Consider the following 15,925-nt stretch of genomic DNA (forward strand, 5'->3'; position numbering starts at 1 on the left):
TGCTCCCACAATCAAGGAGCCCATTTAGTTTGGGGGAACCTATCACTTTTCCAAATCATATCCTGTTCCCTCAACCTTTGATTAGCCATGTGTTGCACACAGAACAGATTTCAGGGCTTGTTGGCGAATCTTGCACAACATCTTCAAAGGTTTATTATCTCTAGGGACTGAGAGCATTTCCAACATGCAGGAAAGCATTTCTGCAATCCACTTAAAAGCAAAATAAGTGGAGATTAATGATTAGCCTACAAGCTTTATCAATTTTCATTTGATTCCGTCTTCACAGATACCATTCTCACAATCTTAACCTCTCACATATACACACGGCCATGCAGGCTCTGAGGCAATCACTTCTATGGCTTTGACCAAGGAAATGTAAGTAGGTCTCTCTCTTTAGCTAGGTCCACGTAGCACAGTTGGAGTTCTGGCACTTTGTCTTTGCAATCAACGAGCACATGTCATAGAGATAGTTCCATGTTCTAATTCCTTTGAAAAATAATTAAATGGTTAATCTAGGTATCACAAACACATACACATGCACAAAACCCCCATATAATTCAAGGCTGTTTATCTGTATTAAATTTTCCACTAAATAATTGGGCTATTATTAGTGTAAGAGTGTCTACTATTCTTCAGTAAGGGATACAATGATCTACTGCTTACTACAGAAACCTATAAGCAAATATTATTTCTGAGAACATATTTTGAAATGAAATAATATAAATGAAAATAAATGTTGAAAAACAAGAAAACAGGTAATTAGGAGGAAACATCTATATATTTAGTCTTTTACCTCAAAGTTTAAGTAGATTACTCAAAAAATTCTACAGAAAACATATCTTAGTTTTTCCATTATTTGAGAATTAGGAGTCCAAAAAAGGGGGGAGGGGTATTAATGAATTCCCTTTGCACCTATTTTCAAAGAAGTTGGTCATAAGACTAGAAAATAGCTTCTCAGGGAATAGTCATCATGGAAAAACTTAGTAGAGTAATTCCATCCGAAAGTATGTGTCTTTTTAATTTTTGTTGTTTTTCTTAATTATTGGATTTTCTAATGAAATTTAAAATAAGCCAAAACTTGCTTTAACCAAAACATGTCTCCAAAGACATAATTGAGAGGTTTTGGTTTAAAACAGTGAAGTGTGGTGTCAGGAAATAGGAGAGCGTTTTCTCCCTTCTGAAATACAGGGCTGAGTCAACAAGTATTGCTGCTAGAGTTCCTCTTCATGAACATACAGCAAGCAGAGACACATCCTTTCAGCAGCATGCTTTTCTTAGTCTCATTAAACTCACTGCCATCAAGGTGATGCCAACTCATGGACACCCTATAGGGCAGGGTAGACTTGCCCCTCTGCGTTTTCAAGACTAACTCGTCAGAAAGAAAGGGAATAGAAAGTTCCTCCTTTCTTCCTCGGAGCATGCCTTATGCGCAACCCTTGGGACGCCTTTAAAAACAGATCCAATCAAAAGAGTGGCTTCAGGGGGATCTACTGTGCCAGTTCAATTTCAGGCACGGGGGTCAGTGCAGAAGGCTATGGCCACTGCTTAGGGAATTCCAAAGGAGCAATCTTGATAGAGTTGCTCACAGGACACAGGGAGATCATACGGCTTTATTAGAAATCAATTTTATGAAAATTGCATTCGTGAGAAAAGCCCAGAAAAGTTGCTCCAGGCCTTTTATTTTTTCTCTTCTTTTCCCATCATGACAACGCACTTGTCCATTCCAGAGTTGCAAGGCTATCTTAGAAGAATGTTGCAGGGAAACCTTACCCCATGCACTACATGGCATGGGTCTGGCCCTGTCAGACAGATTGCTTTTTGTTCTCACACAGAAACAAAAAGAAAATTATTTACTTGGTGTGGCTACTGAGTAGCAATCATAGCACTTATGCCCGATGGTACCACACTCTACTTGAAGGCAGGTCCTCCATCCACATGTGCTTTGACTTCAAAAGAGAAGCCTCAGAGACCATCTTTCGCAGGTGATGACAACTCGACCTGCGACCTGTTTTCCCACAAATCAAACAAATAATGCCTTTAGGCCCTCGGGACTTCTAGTGTTATTCTCAAATGGCTAGACTTATTCAGAAGTTTGAAAGATAGCACCTACAATAAATATCAAATTTTTCCTTACATGCTTTACACACAGTAACTCATAAAGTTGTCTCTGTTGCCAGCTCTATTATCTTAAAGTGAAAACGATGCTTATTTGTCAAGAAAAGGACATTTCATCACTGAATGTGGCCAATGGAGGCAAGGTCAGTAACCAACAACTTTGCCTAGGCTGGTGTAACCAGATTCAAAATTTCCTGAAGTATAACTACATTCCATTGATAAAAGGAGTTGTAAAGATTTGGAGCTCTATATTGGAGACATTAGCAAATTTTGAGAGAGAATAAACAGGAAGGAAAAGCGTTCAAAAGCAATGTTTGAAAAAAAAATTCCTGGAACCTCATAGCTTGAATGGATCAAAGAAAAAGATAAAAGTTAATAATAACTTAATAAAACTATTTTTTTTGCATTTCTAATAAGTAGCAAGGGAATAGGACTCCCCTTCTCCCACCCCAGTAGTTATGAGGATGCTACTAAAAGGGGAAGAGAAGGAGATGCAGGTTATGGACAGAATAGAAGAATAGACTGTGCTTCGGTTGTTCCCATGTAGCAAGTTAATGCTTAGGGAGGCACATTCCTTTTTCAGGTCAACAGGGTACCATTTAGTACATTACTGCTGAAGTACCCTGGTGACCTGAATGAATTAATGCAGCTTCCAAAGGTGCTTAACTTGCAAACACTGAGAGCTCAGGCACTAGAAGTGATAAATATTCTATTAGTCTTTTCTATTTAATATCCCAAACACCCAAAAATGCCAGTAAAGGGGAGGTTTTAAAGTGAAAACATTCCATTGTGACAAGAATCGTGCAGGTTTTCATTTTAACCAGAGTTCCTACTTCCAGCTGGTAAATGGCCTAATGGGTAGAAGTTGTGTTCTAAATGAGGGCATCTACCTGTGCAGATCTAGGTAAAGTAGCCAACTCTTAGACTGCCTTATATCTCCAATATTATTTAAGGAAACCTGTTGACTGGGAGGGAAAAAAAGCATAACAAAAATGATTAGGACCTAGACAAAATTGTAATTTCCTTTTTATTTTATTTTCCTATCCTTTGCTCTTCCTACCCAAAAGCCCAAGTGTTCCCAGCAAAGCCTCATAATGCGGTTTAGAACATGGTTTGAGAAGAGTTCTGGGTTTGAATCTCTGCACAGGCCCCTAGTGTCTGTGAGACTTTGAGCAAGTCTCTCTAAATCTGTTCATTCATATATTAAAAAGGGAATTAAATCAAAGAATTGTTAGACGGAATATGTAAGATAAGGCACACAAAAATGTTTTTAAAAGATAAGGCACACAAAGAGTTCACATTATTACTGTTATCCATACATATCCCCTATTCGAACACCAGTAACATTTTCACACAACAAAGGAAACTTTGTGCATAGTGGGTTACACATTGAGCTACTAACTTCAAGGTGAACTGTTCAAACCCCAGTAACACCATAGAAGAAAGATAAAGCTCACCGATCCTATAAAATATAGACTTGGAAACCCAAAAGGACGATTGTACTCTATCCTATAGGGTCACTATGAGTCGGAAACAACTTGAAGGCAGTGAGTTTCAACTTGAAGGCAGTGAGTTTGGAGGGAATTGGGGCCTCATAAAAATTCAATGCCATGCTCATCAAAAATCTTTATCAAAAGAGCAGAAGATAGCCTAAACACTGGAGGGGGTGGGGATAGAATCTTCAATAAGGACATATCCAATACAATATAAAACAAAAAATATGAAATATGGTATCCAAAATACATAAGCTCAACAGCAAAAAGACAAGCGATCAAGTTTTAAAATGGATGAAGAATATGAGTAGATTTCACCAAAGAGGATGTTCAAGTAGCCAACACATGAAGAGATGCTCATAGTCACTAGCCAGGGAAAAGGACAAATTAAAAATACAGTAAGATGCTATTATCCTCAGACTCTTGCAAAAATGGCACTGATGAAAAATAATTCATACCGATAAAAGTGCTGGCAAGGATGAGGGGATTGAAACCCTTCAAACAGTGCTGCTGGGATAAAGTAAACTGGCCCCACCTCTACGGAAAGTACCATTGTGCTTCCTAGAAACACTGGAAGGACATTACCTTGTACAAGATCCAGACATTCTACTCTTACGTACATAACTTAGTGACCTCATCGAAGAAATACAGATAGAAACAACTGATGTGCTCATCAACAGATAAAATATTAAACAAATTATAATATATATGGGTGAGGCTTCCAAAAGTTCTTGAAAATGGAAATTTTAAAAGTTATACTCTCCCACAAACTTTTTATAGCTACCTCAGTGGGATTTACACACTGATCAAGAACAATGCTGTCTCTGAAACATCTTACAACATGGATGAGTCTGGTGGACATTACAAAGGGATAAATATTGTATGATTTCTCTACAATAAAATGGCAAAAATAAGATATACAAAAGCCTGTGTTCATTGGTGAGAATAAGGGGCGGATCATCTTGAGCAAAGTAAATGGTGCCACACAGGCATACAGAAGAAAAAAAGGATGCTTTTGGTAAACACTGTGATATGAAATTTTGCAACACAAAGCAACAAAAACATGTGTGGTCATATACATATATGGTGGCACAGGACTGGGGAGTGTTTCATCCTGTTGTACAAACAGTTTCCGTGGGTCATAATCAACTCAATGGTACCTAACAATGACAACTACATGTATATACATATACGTACATATATCTATATATATGAATATGAAGGGGTCTTCAAGCATTTGTCAAAAACAGAATTAAAAGATAGTGAGACCTTTCTGCTAACTTTTTGATGTCCCTCTTCATATACATACATGTAGACACATCTATATATGTACACACAGATATGTATATAATTATATACATGTGTATATGTGTACATGCATTGATATTCACATATCTAATACAGTACGTTGGAGGCACATTCAGAGATACTTCTTAGACATAACCTAGCACTTCATGGGATTGGCACTTCTCGGTTTGAACATTTAGGGCCATAGTCCTCATGGAACAACTCCCTCAACTGGAATAATAAAGTTCATGTTCTCATTTGCTGAGGGGAGTGGGAGGTCTTAGCTTGTCAACAGCCACCTATGTTATGACTTTTGGACTCTCCTTATCTGGAGCAAAAGAAAAGGAAGGCAATCAAAGACTCAGAGAACAAACTAGTGCACAGGACTAAGAGGTCACAGGTGCCATGAGTTCATCTACCCACAGAGCAGAAGAACCGAATGTGCCTAGAGACCACCGCCCTCTGTTCTGATCCATCTACAATAGTTGGTTCCTGATGAAAATATTAGAAAACAAACCATGGAACCGAATTCAAATTCTTGACTAATCTAGGCTTGTTGAAACTAGAGGACTCACTGAGACTTTTTCCCTAAGCAAACTTTAAACTATGAATCGAAACTCTCTCTTGGGGTCATCTTTGAGTTAAATAACATATTGTCCCATAAAATAAAGAATTACACCCCTGAGTATTACCCAAATCAAAACTCATCACCCTCAAGTTGTTTTTCACTATAAATCTTTACCAGACCAGACACGCTCATCTTTCTCCCAGGAGAGTCCCGTGGGTTTGAACCACCAACCTTGCAATTAGGAGCACCCTAAGGATTCCTTATGAGTAGTACTTACAAAAGCATCTATATGAGACCCAATGGCCAACATTTCCTGTAAAGCTAATACGAGAAGGCAAAGGTGCAGGGAGACTAGATTCATCGAAATGGAACTACCAAATCCGAAATGGAACTACCAAATCAGAACGAATGAGGAATCTGGCACAAGGTGAAAACATGTCCTCAATGTCACTGAGCAAATAGTGTGCAGATAGTTCAAATGGGCAACTAATTTGTTATATAAACCTGCACTGACATCACAATAAAATATATTGTTTTAAGGTAGTGGCATTTTTTTTAGTTAAAATCTTTAGCAATGCTCTAGAACTATGCAACAATAAATTTCTGTGCTGATAAGCCAAAATAAATAAAGTTATAAAAAGACCAAGTTTATAGGAAAAAAAGGTTGTTGTTTTTTTTAAGGCAATGGTCAATATTGTTTCACTGTTGAAAGTACCTATTATCAGCAAAAGGAACATTTTTTGGTCGGATTCTTCCCAGTACCCTATAAACCCTGTATCAAGAGTCAGCTGCCAACTCTGTCTATAAATCCGGCTCCTCTGGCCACAGTACATGCAACCACAGTCTGAAAATCAGTATTTTAACATTTCAAACACTTTCCTCCAAAGCTGGGCTTAGCCGATAAAGTTATAATAGCTCATTTCTTTCCACATTTGACCCTGCATTTCACAAATTTTATCAGCAGATAGACTGGAGAAAGAATTCTTTATAATACTAGCACTATTTCTTAAACAACAAGGAAGATTTGCATAAAGCTGGAGCCCCGAGTCATTTGTTAACTACAGCTGTATGTTTAACAGGCTCAAGATGGGCGTTTCCTTATATAGGGAATAGGCCTCCCGTGCTGTCTGATATTTCCTGTGAGAGGAAGGCTTCAGGAAAAGATGAATAAAAAGGATAGGGTCTGAATGCATGTTATACTTAAGCAAGCATACTTAACATAGATAATTATATTAATAGAGTCGAGGTATTGCAGTGGGTTACATGGTGCACTGCTAACAGCAAAGGCAGCAGTTCGAACCAACCCAGCATTTCAGGAAAAAAGATAAGACTCTGTTCCGTAAAGATTCACAGACCAGGAAATCCTATATATAGGATCACTATAGGTCAGAATTCACTTGATTGATGTCAATGGGTTGGGTTTTTGCTGTTTTTAAAAATTATATCAATGACCATAAAACTTTTTTCTTAAAGAGAGAAAAAACAGAGTATTAAGAAAGTATTATAAAGCTGAGTGGAATGAAATTGCATAACACATGTAATTGTAACGGAGTCATATGTAATGGAGAAGAAATGGTCACTGCAATAATTTATCTTGAAACAGTATTCTGTCATAACTGACTTTTCAGAGATTCTCCAAGAATCATACTGAGTGATCGTCCTGCGTTGCACTGGTTATATAGAGAGAGTTGCTGACATTGTAATTTGATATATTTTACATGTTTTGTTAAAGTGGTTTTCTTCTGCATTTCGAGGTAATGCTGCAGCAGCATCTTCCTCATATGAAGGCTAACACAATGGTTCAATTAATAGAAAAACCCCTTCTTCCCTTCAACCTCCACCATAACCCTTGCCTCAAACTGATCGACACAGTCTTTCTATGAAACCAGGCAATAGGAGCAAGCCAAGATAAAAGTGACGTTACTTTACAAGCACTGTTGTAAAAGAGCATAGGAACATTTGATGACTACATATATGCAGTCACTGTTTCCTTTTATTTATGTTTCCGGTATCTAATCATCAACTCCAGCTCCTATCTTTGATGACAGACATGACTTAGGAAGTATTACATTAGTAAATGCTTTGTTCACATAGTAAACGAGAGAGATGAAGTATCGTCTGCTATTTTCATGGGGCTAAGTTGGGACAGTGGCTGATGGAATTGTTGTTGTTAGATGCCATTGAGTCAATTTGAACTTACAGAGACCCTATGTGCAACAGAATGAAATACTGCCCGGTCCTGTGTTGTCCTCACAAGTGTTCCTACATTTGAGCCAATTATTGCAGCCACTGTGTCAGTCCATCTTGTCAAGGATACATAAGCAGAGTCCGTTCAAAGAGTGCTCAATACGTGTTACTAAATTTATTGTATGTAAAACTGTGATATCATCTGAGCATTCTGCAAACAAAGCTTTGTACCAAAGGCCCATCCCAATCATCCCTCTCCTCTAGCTTCTGATTCTGTCAAGACATTTCCTTGTGTGTTATAGGTCTCTGTGCCTGGTACCATTACTTCACTAATTGAAAAATCATATCGCTCTAAGGTCTTCCAAAATAAACTGATAATTCAAGCAAAAGAACTTTTCCAGGCTTAAATGATTGGAATAATGAACAAATCTCCACGTCTAATTGAGCTCAGCCCGAGCAGAGGCTTAGACTCGAAGCAAACTTGGTAAAGCGTTTCCAGTAGACCTCAGGCAGGCCAGATGTTCTGGAAGCAGAACCGCGGTCATTGTGCACATCCCCGCTCCTCCCCACTCCACCCTGGGCCAAGGCCCTTTCAGCAGCAGGAGGCCTGGTGAACAGATGACTCTGGCGGCGTTAGTGTGTCACCCCAGCACCTATTTGAGCATTTCAGCAATTTCAAACAAGCTCCACTGACAGGGACAATTAAATAGCAACCCTAGGAGCATGCATGGAGAGTGCATTAATGATCAGATAACACCTTGGTCTGCATTGCCGAAATGCCCGCGGGGTGGCTGACACATGAGCAATTTACTACTTTTGGTTAAACCATGTATGTACTTCATGAAAGAGAACGAGTACAAATTACACAAAATGTGTAATGGAAATCACAAACTACTGGTAGTGCCAAATTGGTGACTGTGGTTGTGTGTGTGTGTGTGTGTGTGTGTGTGTGTGTGTGTTTAGAAGCAGGCAGATGAGGGAGTCCTTAGGGAGGAGGACTGGGAGCTCTCCTTGTCTAACTCCCTGCCTTACTGAGAGCAGCCTGTGCCCAACTCTCCTACTCTCTCTGCCCACAGACATTAGAAATGTATCCAGCTACTTCTGTTTCTTTAAAAACAGATAAATACATTCACCCTAGGGAAGGTGCAGAATCCATGTATACCTTTGGATAGACTACACTCCTTTTAGGGGAAAAAAAAAAGGCTTCTTTCCTTTAAGTTTTCGGAGAGGTCGTTTTACAATATGGAGTATTGCCATGAAGAGAAGTTTTAGGTGACACAAAATAGTGCGCACGTGAGACACACACAGAGAGAGAGAGACAGACAGAGAGAGAGAGAGAGAGAGAGAGAGAGAGAGAGAGAGAGAGAGAGAGAGAGAGAGAGAATATCCTGACAGCAGTGTGTGCCTGATGTGTAGTGAGATGGTAACCTTGGCTTAGGGAAGACATGTAGAAAATGAAATTGAAGGGTTCAAAGGATACATTTTACTTTAATTTTTTTCTGGATTTGGTTTTCTTTTTCTTTGGGCATGGCTACAATAAGTTGCTAATGTCTTACATAATTCCTTATTTCTAGTGTTTTATTTGGATGGATGGATGGATTCGTGGCTGGCTGGCTGGCTAGCTAGAGAGGTAGGTCGGTAAACAGATAGGTAGATAACCTTGAGTCATCCTCTCTCAGAGGACTGGAAGGAAGGCTCTAACTCATAAAGTCACATCTCACTTATTCCACCAGAATGCAGTCAGACATTCCATACTGATGCTGGAGTTGTCAAGGCTTAGTAAAGGCTGGGCTTAAAAACAGAAATGGACGAAGTCCATAAGGCTGAGGTATTAGATGTGAAACACCAGTGATTCATTAGTTGCTGTTAATCAACTTGTCTCTATTTGAACTGTTTATTAGTGATAAGTATTATGCATGCATATATTTTTTACTATAGAAAATGTTTTCATCAACATCTGCCTTATCTTTTTGTATGAGAATAAAATCAAATAATTTGAGCGGTGATGACTTTTTTAAAACCCATTCTGCAACTGGAATTAAATTTCACACTGTATTTCAACCTTGAAATGAACACAAATCTGAAACTAATACAGAAAGTGTAAAAATCTCCATATTTACGTTACTATTTAGCAACAGAAAAGAATAACATTTGTTTATCTCTGAAAACAGCTTTCTTTATCTAAACAAACGACTAGAATAAGATTAAGAAAAACCTGTCTTGGTTTCTTATAAGCTCACACATATTCCAATTTCCTTTTGCACAATGACTTTATGCAAATTTATACCACACAATCTCCTGACCTCTTTTCCCAGCACACAGGGACAATGGCAGTTCAGTAATTGAAGTGGTACCTATCTGCTATGGTCGGCTTTAAATTGCAAGTTGGACTCAGACCTATTGAAAAGAAAATATTTGTGATCTGTTATGAATTCCAAATTGATCAGGTTCTTATTTCCTACTAATTAAAAACAAAACAAAAAAAAAGACGAGGCTAAGCTAATTATTTCATTTCTTCTCTCCTGATTTTTCTCCAATGTATCTCCTTGTGTTCTCCTTTGAAAGCTTCCCCTACACCTTGATTTTAGTTCTTAACCCTGATTCTTTCATCCATAACACGGATAATGAGAAAATCCCAAAACTATTCCTTGGGGGAACGTTATACTAAAAGTTATCTAGGACTAAGTCCCACATGTGTTCCTTTGCTCACCATGGAGACAAGCGATTCATTCACTGTTCGCAGCCAATTTGAAATCCAAATATGAAAACAGCATTATGGAATTCAGTCAGACTATCCTGCTTCACTACTTGCAGATGCAGGAAGAAGAAAGCTAGTATAATTAATATTTTAACTTTGAACTAGCAAATCTGTGAATGCCTCTCTTAACAATACATACAGTATTCTAAGAGGTGCTGGAGAGTATCTGCAGTGTCCTTCATAGGATAATGCTTGGACCAATCAGCTGACGAGAAAAGTCTTGGTCATATTGAGCCAAGACTAAATTCAACTATAAATCTAAACCATAAACTAACCCACATTCTATCCCTTCTTCCTCAGTATAAATTTACAGTATGAAGAGGCTTTCACTATATTTTCTTTTCGGTAGCTTTGCTTAAAAAAAGGAAAAAAATAACTGGACAGGCCTAAATAAAATGCCTTCTTTTTTTCCTTCATTCATTCCCTTATTAACTCATTAGTCCATCATTCATCCTTCACATATGTATCGAGGACCCATTATGTGAGCACCAGTTCCTAAAATGTGTAGTGGGTGCAAAGGCATGGAATCTGCAAGAAAAAAATAGAATCTAACAATCTGGTGACTTAAAGAACCCTGTTTAGCCTTAAAAAGGGCTGAGTGCAGCTAGCTGTGCATGTAATATGTATTAAGCTCACTTTAAATACACACTCACACATTACAAGAGAAGATTAAGGGCAATCTGCAGTCTCGTTTTATTGTTTTAATTTCCTAGACCAATGTTGCTTCCTCATTGCAATATCGGGAGGAAAAAAAATCAACGTTTAATAGTGCTTGGCACTTTGGAGTTTCAGAGGATTTCACTTTAAGAAATGAGTAACATTTTCTTAACACAACAAAATTCCTCGAAGAGAAAAAAAGACCAAGGAATATAACACTGCCAAAAATGAATACAGCTTTGTTTGTTTTTGCAGTCATCGCTAGCAATAGACACAAAGGTATTCTTTTTCGTGTCCATATGGAAAGATCATCAACACATTCTGCCTCTGGGTCCCTTGCCAAAATGCCATAACCCACAAGCCTTCTTACCTTAAACATAAAAGGAGAGGTGTTGTTCTGGTCAAATAAAGAAATAATTTTTACTAGCATACATCTAATGTTAAAGCTGCCTAAATCCTGCCAAATACATTAAAATAACATCTGTAAAACAGATTTTCATTAAACTGATCAGTTTAAAGTTAAGCAGCTAGGCAGATGATGTTTTTAAGCTAACCCTTAACCTTTCACCTTCAACCTCCTTGAACTAGAATAAGGGCCCACACTTCTTTTAGGTAATACAGCTTCAGTTTGACAATGCAAGTGGTAAAGTGGTCTACCCAAATCATATCCACACATTGCCACAGTTAGAGTGCTACACCTCAATATGCTGTCAATAAGGAGAAAAACTGCTTTCTTGCAGTTCCGTATTTGTCTTGTAGCCTCTACTTGTCAGCTTCCTTTAAAGTCTAAATAATTCATGATGCAAAATGATGTAAATTAAACTCTTCATGAAAATGAACTTTCTACAGCAGATTACTGTCTAGTCATTAACTCAGAAACTATTTTACGTCTAATTTTAATATTTTAGCCATATTACATACCATCATTTTTCCAGGCACAAGCCAATTTGTTAGCTTCTCATTTAAATGCAATTAATGTTACTTATGAACCAATTTTATTTTACCAACACAAGGCAACCAACCTTGCTAATGTCCTCATTACTGCCGTTAACATCCTCTCGATCTGACTCTCACTGCTTCTGTAAATCAGTTTAGAAGTGACACCTTCGAATGCTGCTCCTCTGCAGGGTTTGTCGAGTTACTGCTAGGACGCAGCAAACGTGCCTTGCGGATATGGTCAAATGGTCATACCAGGTTGTAACCGACCTATCAGCGATCCTTTTGATGTTGTTTTCATTTAAGGTAAATTTGTCCAAAGAATGATTGTGTTTGTTTGGGATAGTATTTAAATGCTGCGCTACAAGGATGACTGAGCATGTGAATTCTAAGTAAATAAACAGGTATGTGTGTGTGTGTGTGTGTGTGTGTGTGTTGGGGGGTGGGCAGGGAGCATAGATGCCCTCTGACTCTGGAATTTAAAGCTCTCTCTGCTTTAAATATTCCTTATAATGATGAAACTTTTAATATCAATTGATTGTTATACATTCAAAGAGAGTATCTAATCTTGCTGTAAAATAACTTTTCAGAGGAACTATACCACCGAGCAAATTGCTCTGCTCAGGACTAAGTGGTCAATACATAGAATACAATAAACAGATACATTTTGCACACACACATGCACATTTAAATAATCAAGCAATTAAATTAAATAGCCTTTCCTGGGAAAGTAAACAAGAACACTACCGTTCTTAAGGTGTCTACATGAGCTTAATAAAATAGAAAAATTGTGCATGCATCTCTTCTATTCACATCATGTTAATTTGAAGTGTTAACGGAACTGTGTGAATATAAGCATAGTTCATGAATATTCTATATCACTTCCAGGGTCCAGATCTATTACTTATATAAACTTAATGTTTGCCCTTTTTCTTTCTTTCTTTCTTTCTTTCTTTCTTTCTTTCTCCTAGGTATTTTAGAAGTTTGGATAGGTCAGGTATCAACAGGAAAAAAAGTAGACAATTGAACTCTTGTCAACTGTGGCTGCAAAACCTATGAATTATAATACAATTAATCTTTTATACTATATTGTCAATACCATCACCTTCAAGGCCTTCCATCTTGCATTAGGAACTGTATTCCCCTCAAACTGTGTAACCCAAATCTAATGCTTTCATTATTGATCCATAGAGTGCCAATATCAGTAGGACTATTTTACAAATTCTCACACTGAGAGTCTTCAGGCGATTATGCCCAGTGCATCAATCTACACTTAAAACTTTAAGAAACAGCCCAAGCAAATGGAAACAGATCAACTCAAACAAATAATTCCTCCACCCAATCTAGATAGCCATAATCTATTCTTTTTCCATCGTGTGCTTAACATTTCAAACAGCTTTAGACAAACCATAGGATAATCATGGGTTGACTCCTGATAGTATAGTTTTCACTGATTTCTAGTATAAATCAATAGATAACACTTGCAAAATGGATTTTGTAATCATTTTTAGAGCTTGTTACAATGACTAATGATTTGCAATATTTTCTCAATTTTAATATTCTCTAGACAAAAGAACTTTTTAACTAAGTTACCAAGATAATCACCAAAGAAATGAATGTGTTACATTTCTACATGAACCAAAACAATCAAGCCAATCCAGTAAACGAGTGGTAGAAAGTAAATTACCCAGTAATTGGAGTTTAGAAAATAGGCAAGACAAGTAAAGTAATAAAAGTGCTTATCCCTTGCACACATCCAATTCACCGGTATATTTTGTAAGAAAGACCAAATGTATATAATTTTATGAAAATACCAATACCTACATACTCACTTTTAGGGAAAAGATGCTAGATAAAAAAGGCATGCAAAAAATCCCCACAGATTTTACTTTGAAAGATTTTCTACTAATGGCCTAGGAGAGTGTGCTGACTTGATGTGACTACTGGGAACACACCGAAGAAGAAGTCCCCGTGTTGTTATTGTCTCTGCCACAAATAAAGGCTAATCATTCACGAGACCTAGCACTGTTTGCCCTCTGCTCCCTGCAGCTGTTGACACTTAGCCAAGAGGTGAGCTGTCTATAAAAATCCAAGAAATAAGAGGGGTCTACCAACTATAATGTTATACAGGAATTCACCCCCCAAGAAGTTCTGTTGCTGTTTTCTTAATTGCAGAAAACCGGCGAAGTAATAGACGCCAGTGACAGGTGTAACTGAGGCACATGCCATTTAAATAAATTCTTCAGTGTCCGTATTTTTCCTTTCTCCCCCCACCCCACCCCCACCCTCTTAACTTGCAGATCTGTGCCCCGAGCTCTGAAACAGTTAACCCCTTCTCTACTCCGTGTCAATGGATATAGATGTCACCGCTTACCTTGTAGAGCTTCAGGGCCGCCTCATGCCTGTGATTGGTGGTATGCAAGCGTAATTTATCCACACTGTTGGTGTAGTAGTCACAGGCGGTACATTTTAGGTGAACAGGGTTGCCAATGGCGATGCACTTCAGCCTCCACTCATTGCTTTTGCCCCCTTCTTTAATGTGAGCCACCAGTTGATATTTCTGCATATGTTTATCGGTCTTGCAGTGGAGCTGGAAGTTCGCTTTGAGCTGCGTGTTGTAGTTACAGAGCTTGCACTGGTAGATATCTCCAATTACAGCTCTCCATTCCTCTTCGGGGAGGGAGCGTTCACTGCTCACATGCACACTTAGGGCCTCCAGGCTGTCAGAGGTGAATTTGTTGCAAACAGCACACTGGAATAGCTTCAGCGCTGGGTCACTGATATAAGGTGACAGCTCTCCTGCAGTAAGGAGGGACAGGTCATCACCCATTAGCTGACCACTGGCAAGCCGGATTTCAGGCGGCAGCTCATTATTTACTACAGGGAAAAAAATTAAAAAGAAAAATAGAGACTAGAAAACAGTACACACAAAGGAATCTGTAAAATAAAGTCTTGACAAGGAATGTGCTTTCTCTAGAGCTTAAACTATAAAAAGCTGTAATAGGATTGAATCAGGATCAATTACAATCATCCCTTTCAACTTCTAAATTCCCTCATCAGATAGCTTTAATTACTCCTACTGGGCATGATGTCATTCTGAAATTTGTATTTTCGAGGGCAAGGAAGTTGATCAATACCACACCAAAACCATCGTGTGCTTGCACTTTAAGCCTCGGTAAACTTACAGGAGCACTAACTGTTATTGCGTAGTTTGTCTTACGGCTTGAAGAGATGGGCTAACACTGTACACGTGTCTGCATTCCACTGCCGAACACCTGGCACCAGGTAAAGCATTGCCTTTAGTTTACTGATGTACAAACACAGGCATGAAAACAGCTGCATTAACACATACATGTATATGTTTATTTGCACAGGAAATTCTATATATTTATATACGGCAGATCATTTCGAAGCGTCTCAAGTTGGATATTTGAAGGACCCATCACACAGATAGAAACTACATGCCTCCGAAGGGAGGTATGGCTGGCTGCTGCAGACAATGAATGCCAATTAGCATCTGTTAATCAAAGGCCTGAGGACAACGCTTGCTAACTACTCTTCTGCTGCCATGGACCCCCGAAGTCGCACTTCCGTGAAGCCCCTTTAGGTTTCAAGTGGACCCACACATGCTTGGATTATCCAGCTGAAAGAGAAAGTCCTTTCTCGTAACCTGCCCTCCATCTGTCGGGACTTGGCTCGGCACTCTGTCTGGGTGCACCACGCCAAAGCCAAACTTGATTGGGAACTAACAGCAGCGGCGCGGAAAAACAGAAAATACTAACCAAGTCCTGGCGCCAAAGCGGACGCCGTGGCAGGATCCAGCTGGAAGGGATTGATCATCAGCTGAGGGTCCCCCGGGTTTTCCAGCTTCATGCCCGTCAGGCCTATGTTCTGGGCTAGGTAGTACTGATAGAGCTCGGCCTC

At 38.7% G+C, this 15,925-nt stretch overlaps 1 protein-coding gene across 6 annotated transcripts in view; it reads right to left on the bottom strand.

Annotated features, from left to right (window-relative positions):
- Window positions 1-15,925, bottom strand: part of ZFHX4 (zinc finger homeobox 4) — a 216,747-nt gene that overhangs the window by 173,743 nt on the left and 27,079 nt on the right. For 4 of the 6 annotated variants that reach the window (XM_075549549.1, XM_075549552.1, XM_075549547.1 and 1 more), the window contains exons 2-3: window positions 15,784-15,925; window positions 14,376-14,878 (exon numbers count right to left, since the gene is read on the bottom strand). The exon at window positions 15,784-15,925 is cut by the window's right edge and continues 2,527 nt beyond it. In XM_075549549.1, coding sequence (XP_075405664.1) covers window positions 14,376-14,878; window positions 15,784-15,925 — 645 coding nt within the window. The remainder of the gene's footprint in view (window positions 1-14,375; window positions 14,879-15,783) is intronic. The other 2 variants (XM_075549551.1, XM_075549550.1) reach the window with 1 other exon arrangement.

This window comes from Tenrec ecaudatus, chromosome 5, assembly GCF_050624435.1.
Source record: "Tenrec ecaudatus isolate mTenEca1 chromosome 5, mTenEca1.hap1, whole genome shotgun sequence".
Classification (NCBI taxonomy): domain Eukaryota; kingdom Metazoa; phylum Chordata; class Mammalia; order Afrosoricida; family Tenrecidae; genus Tenrec; species Tenrec ecaudatus.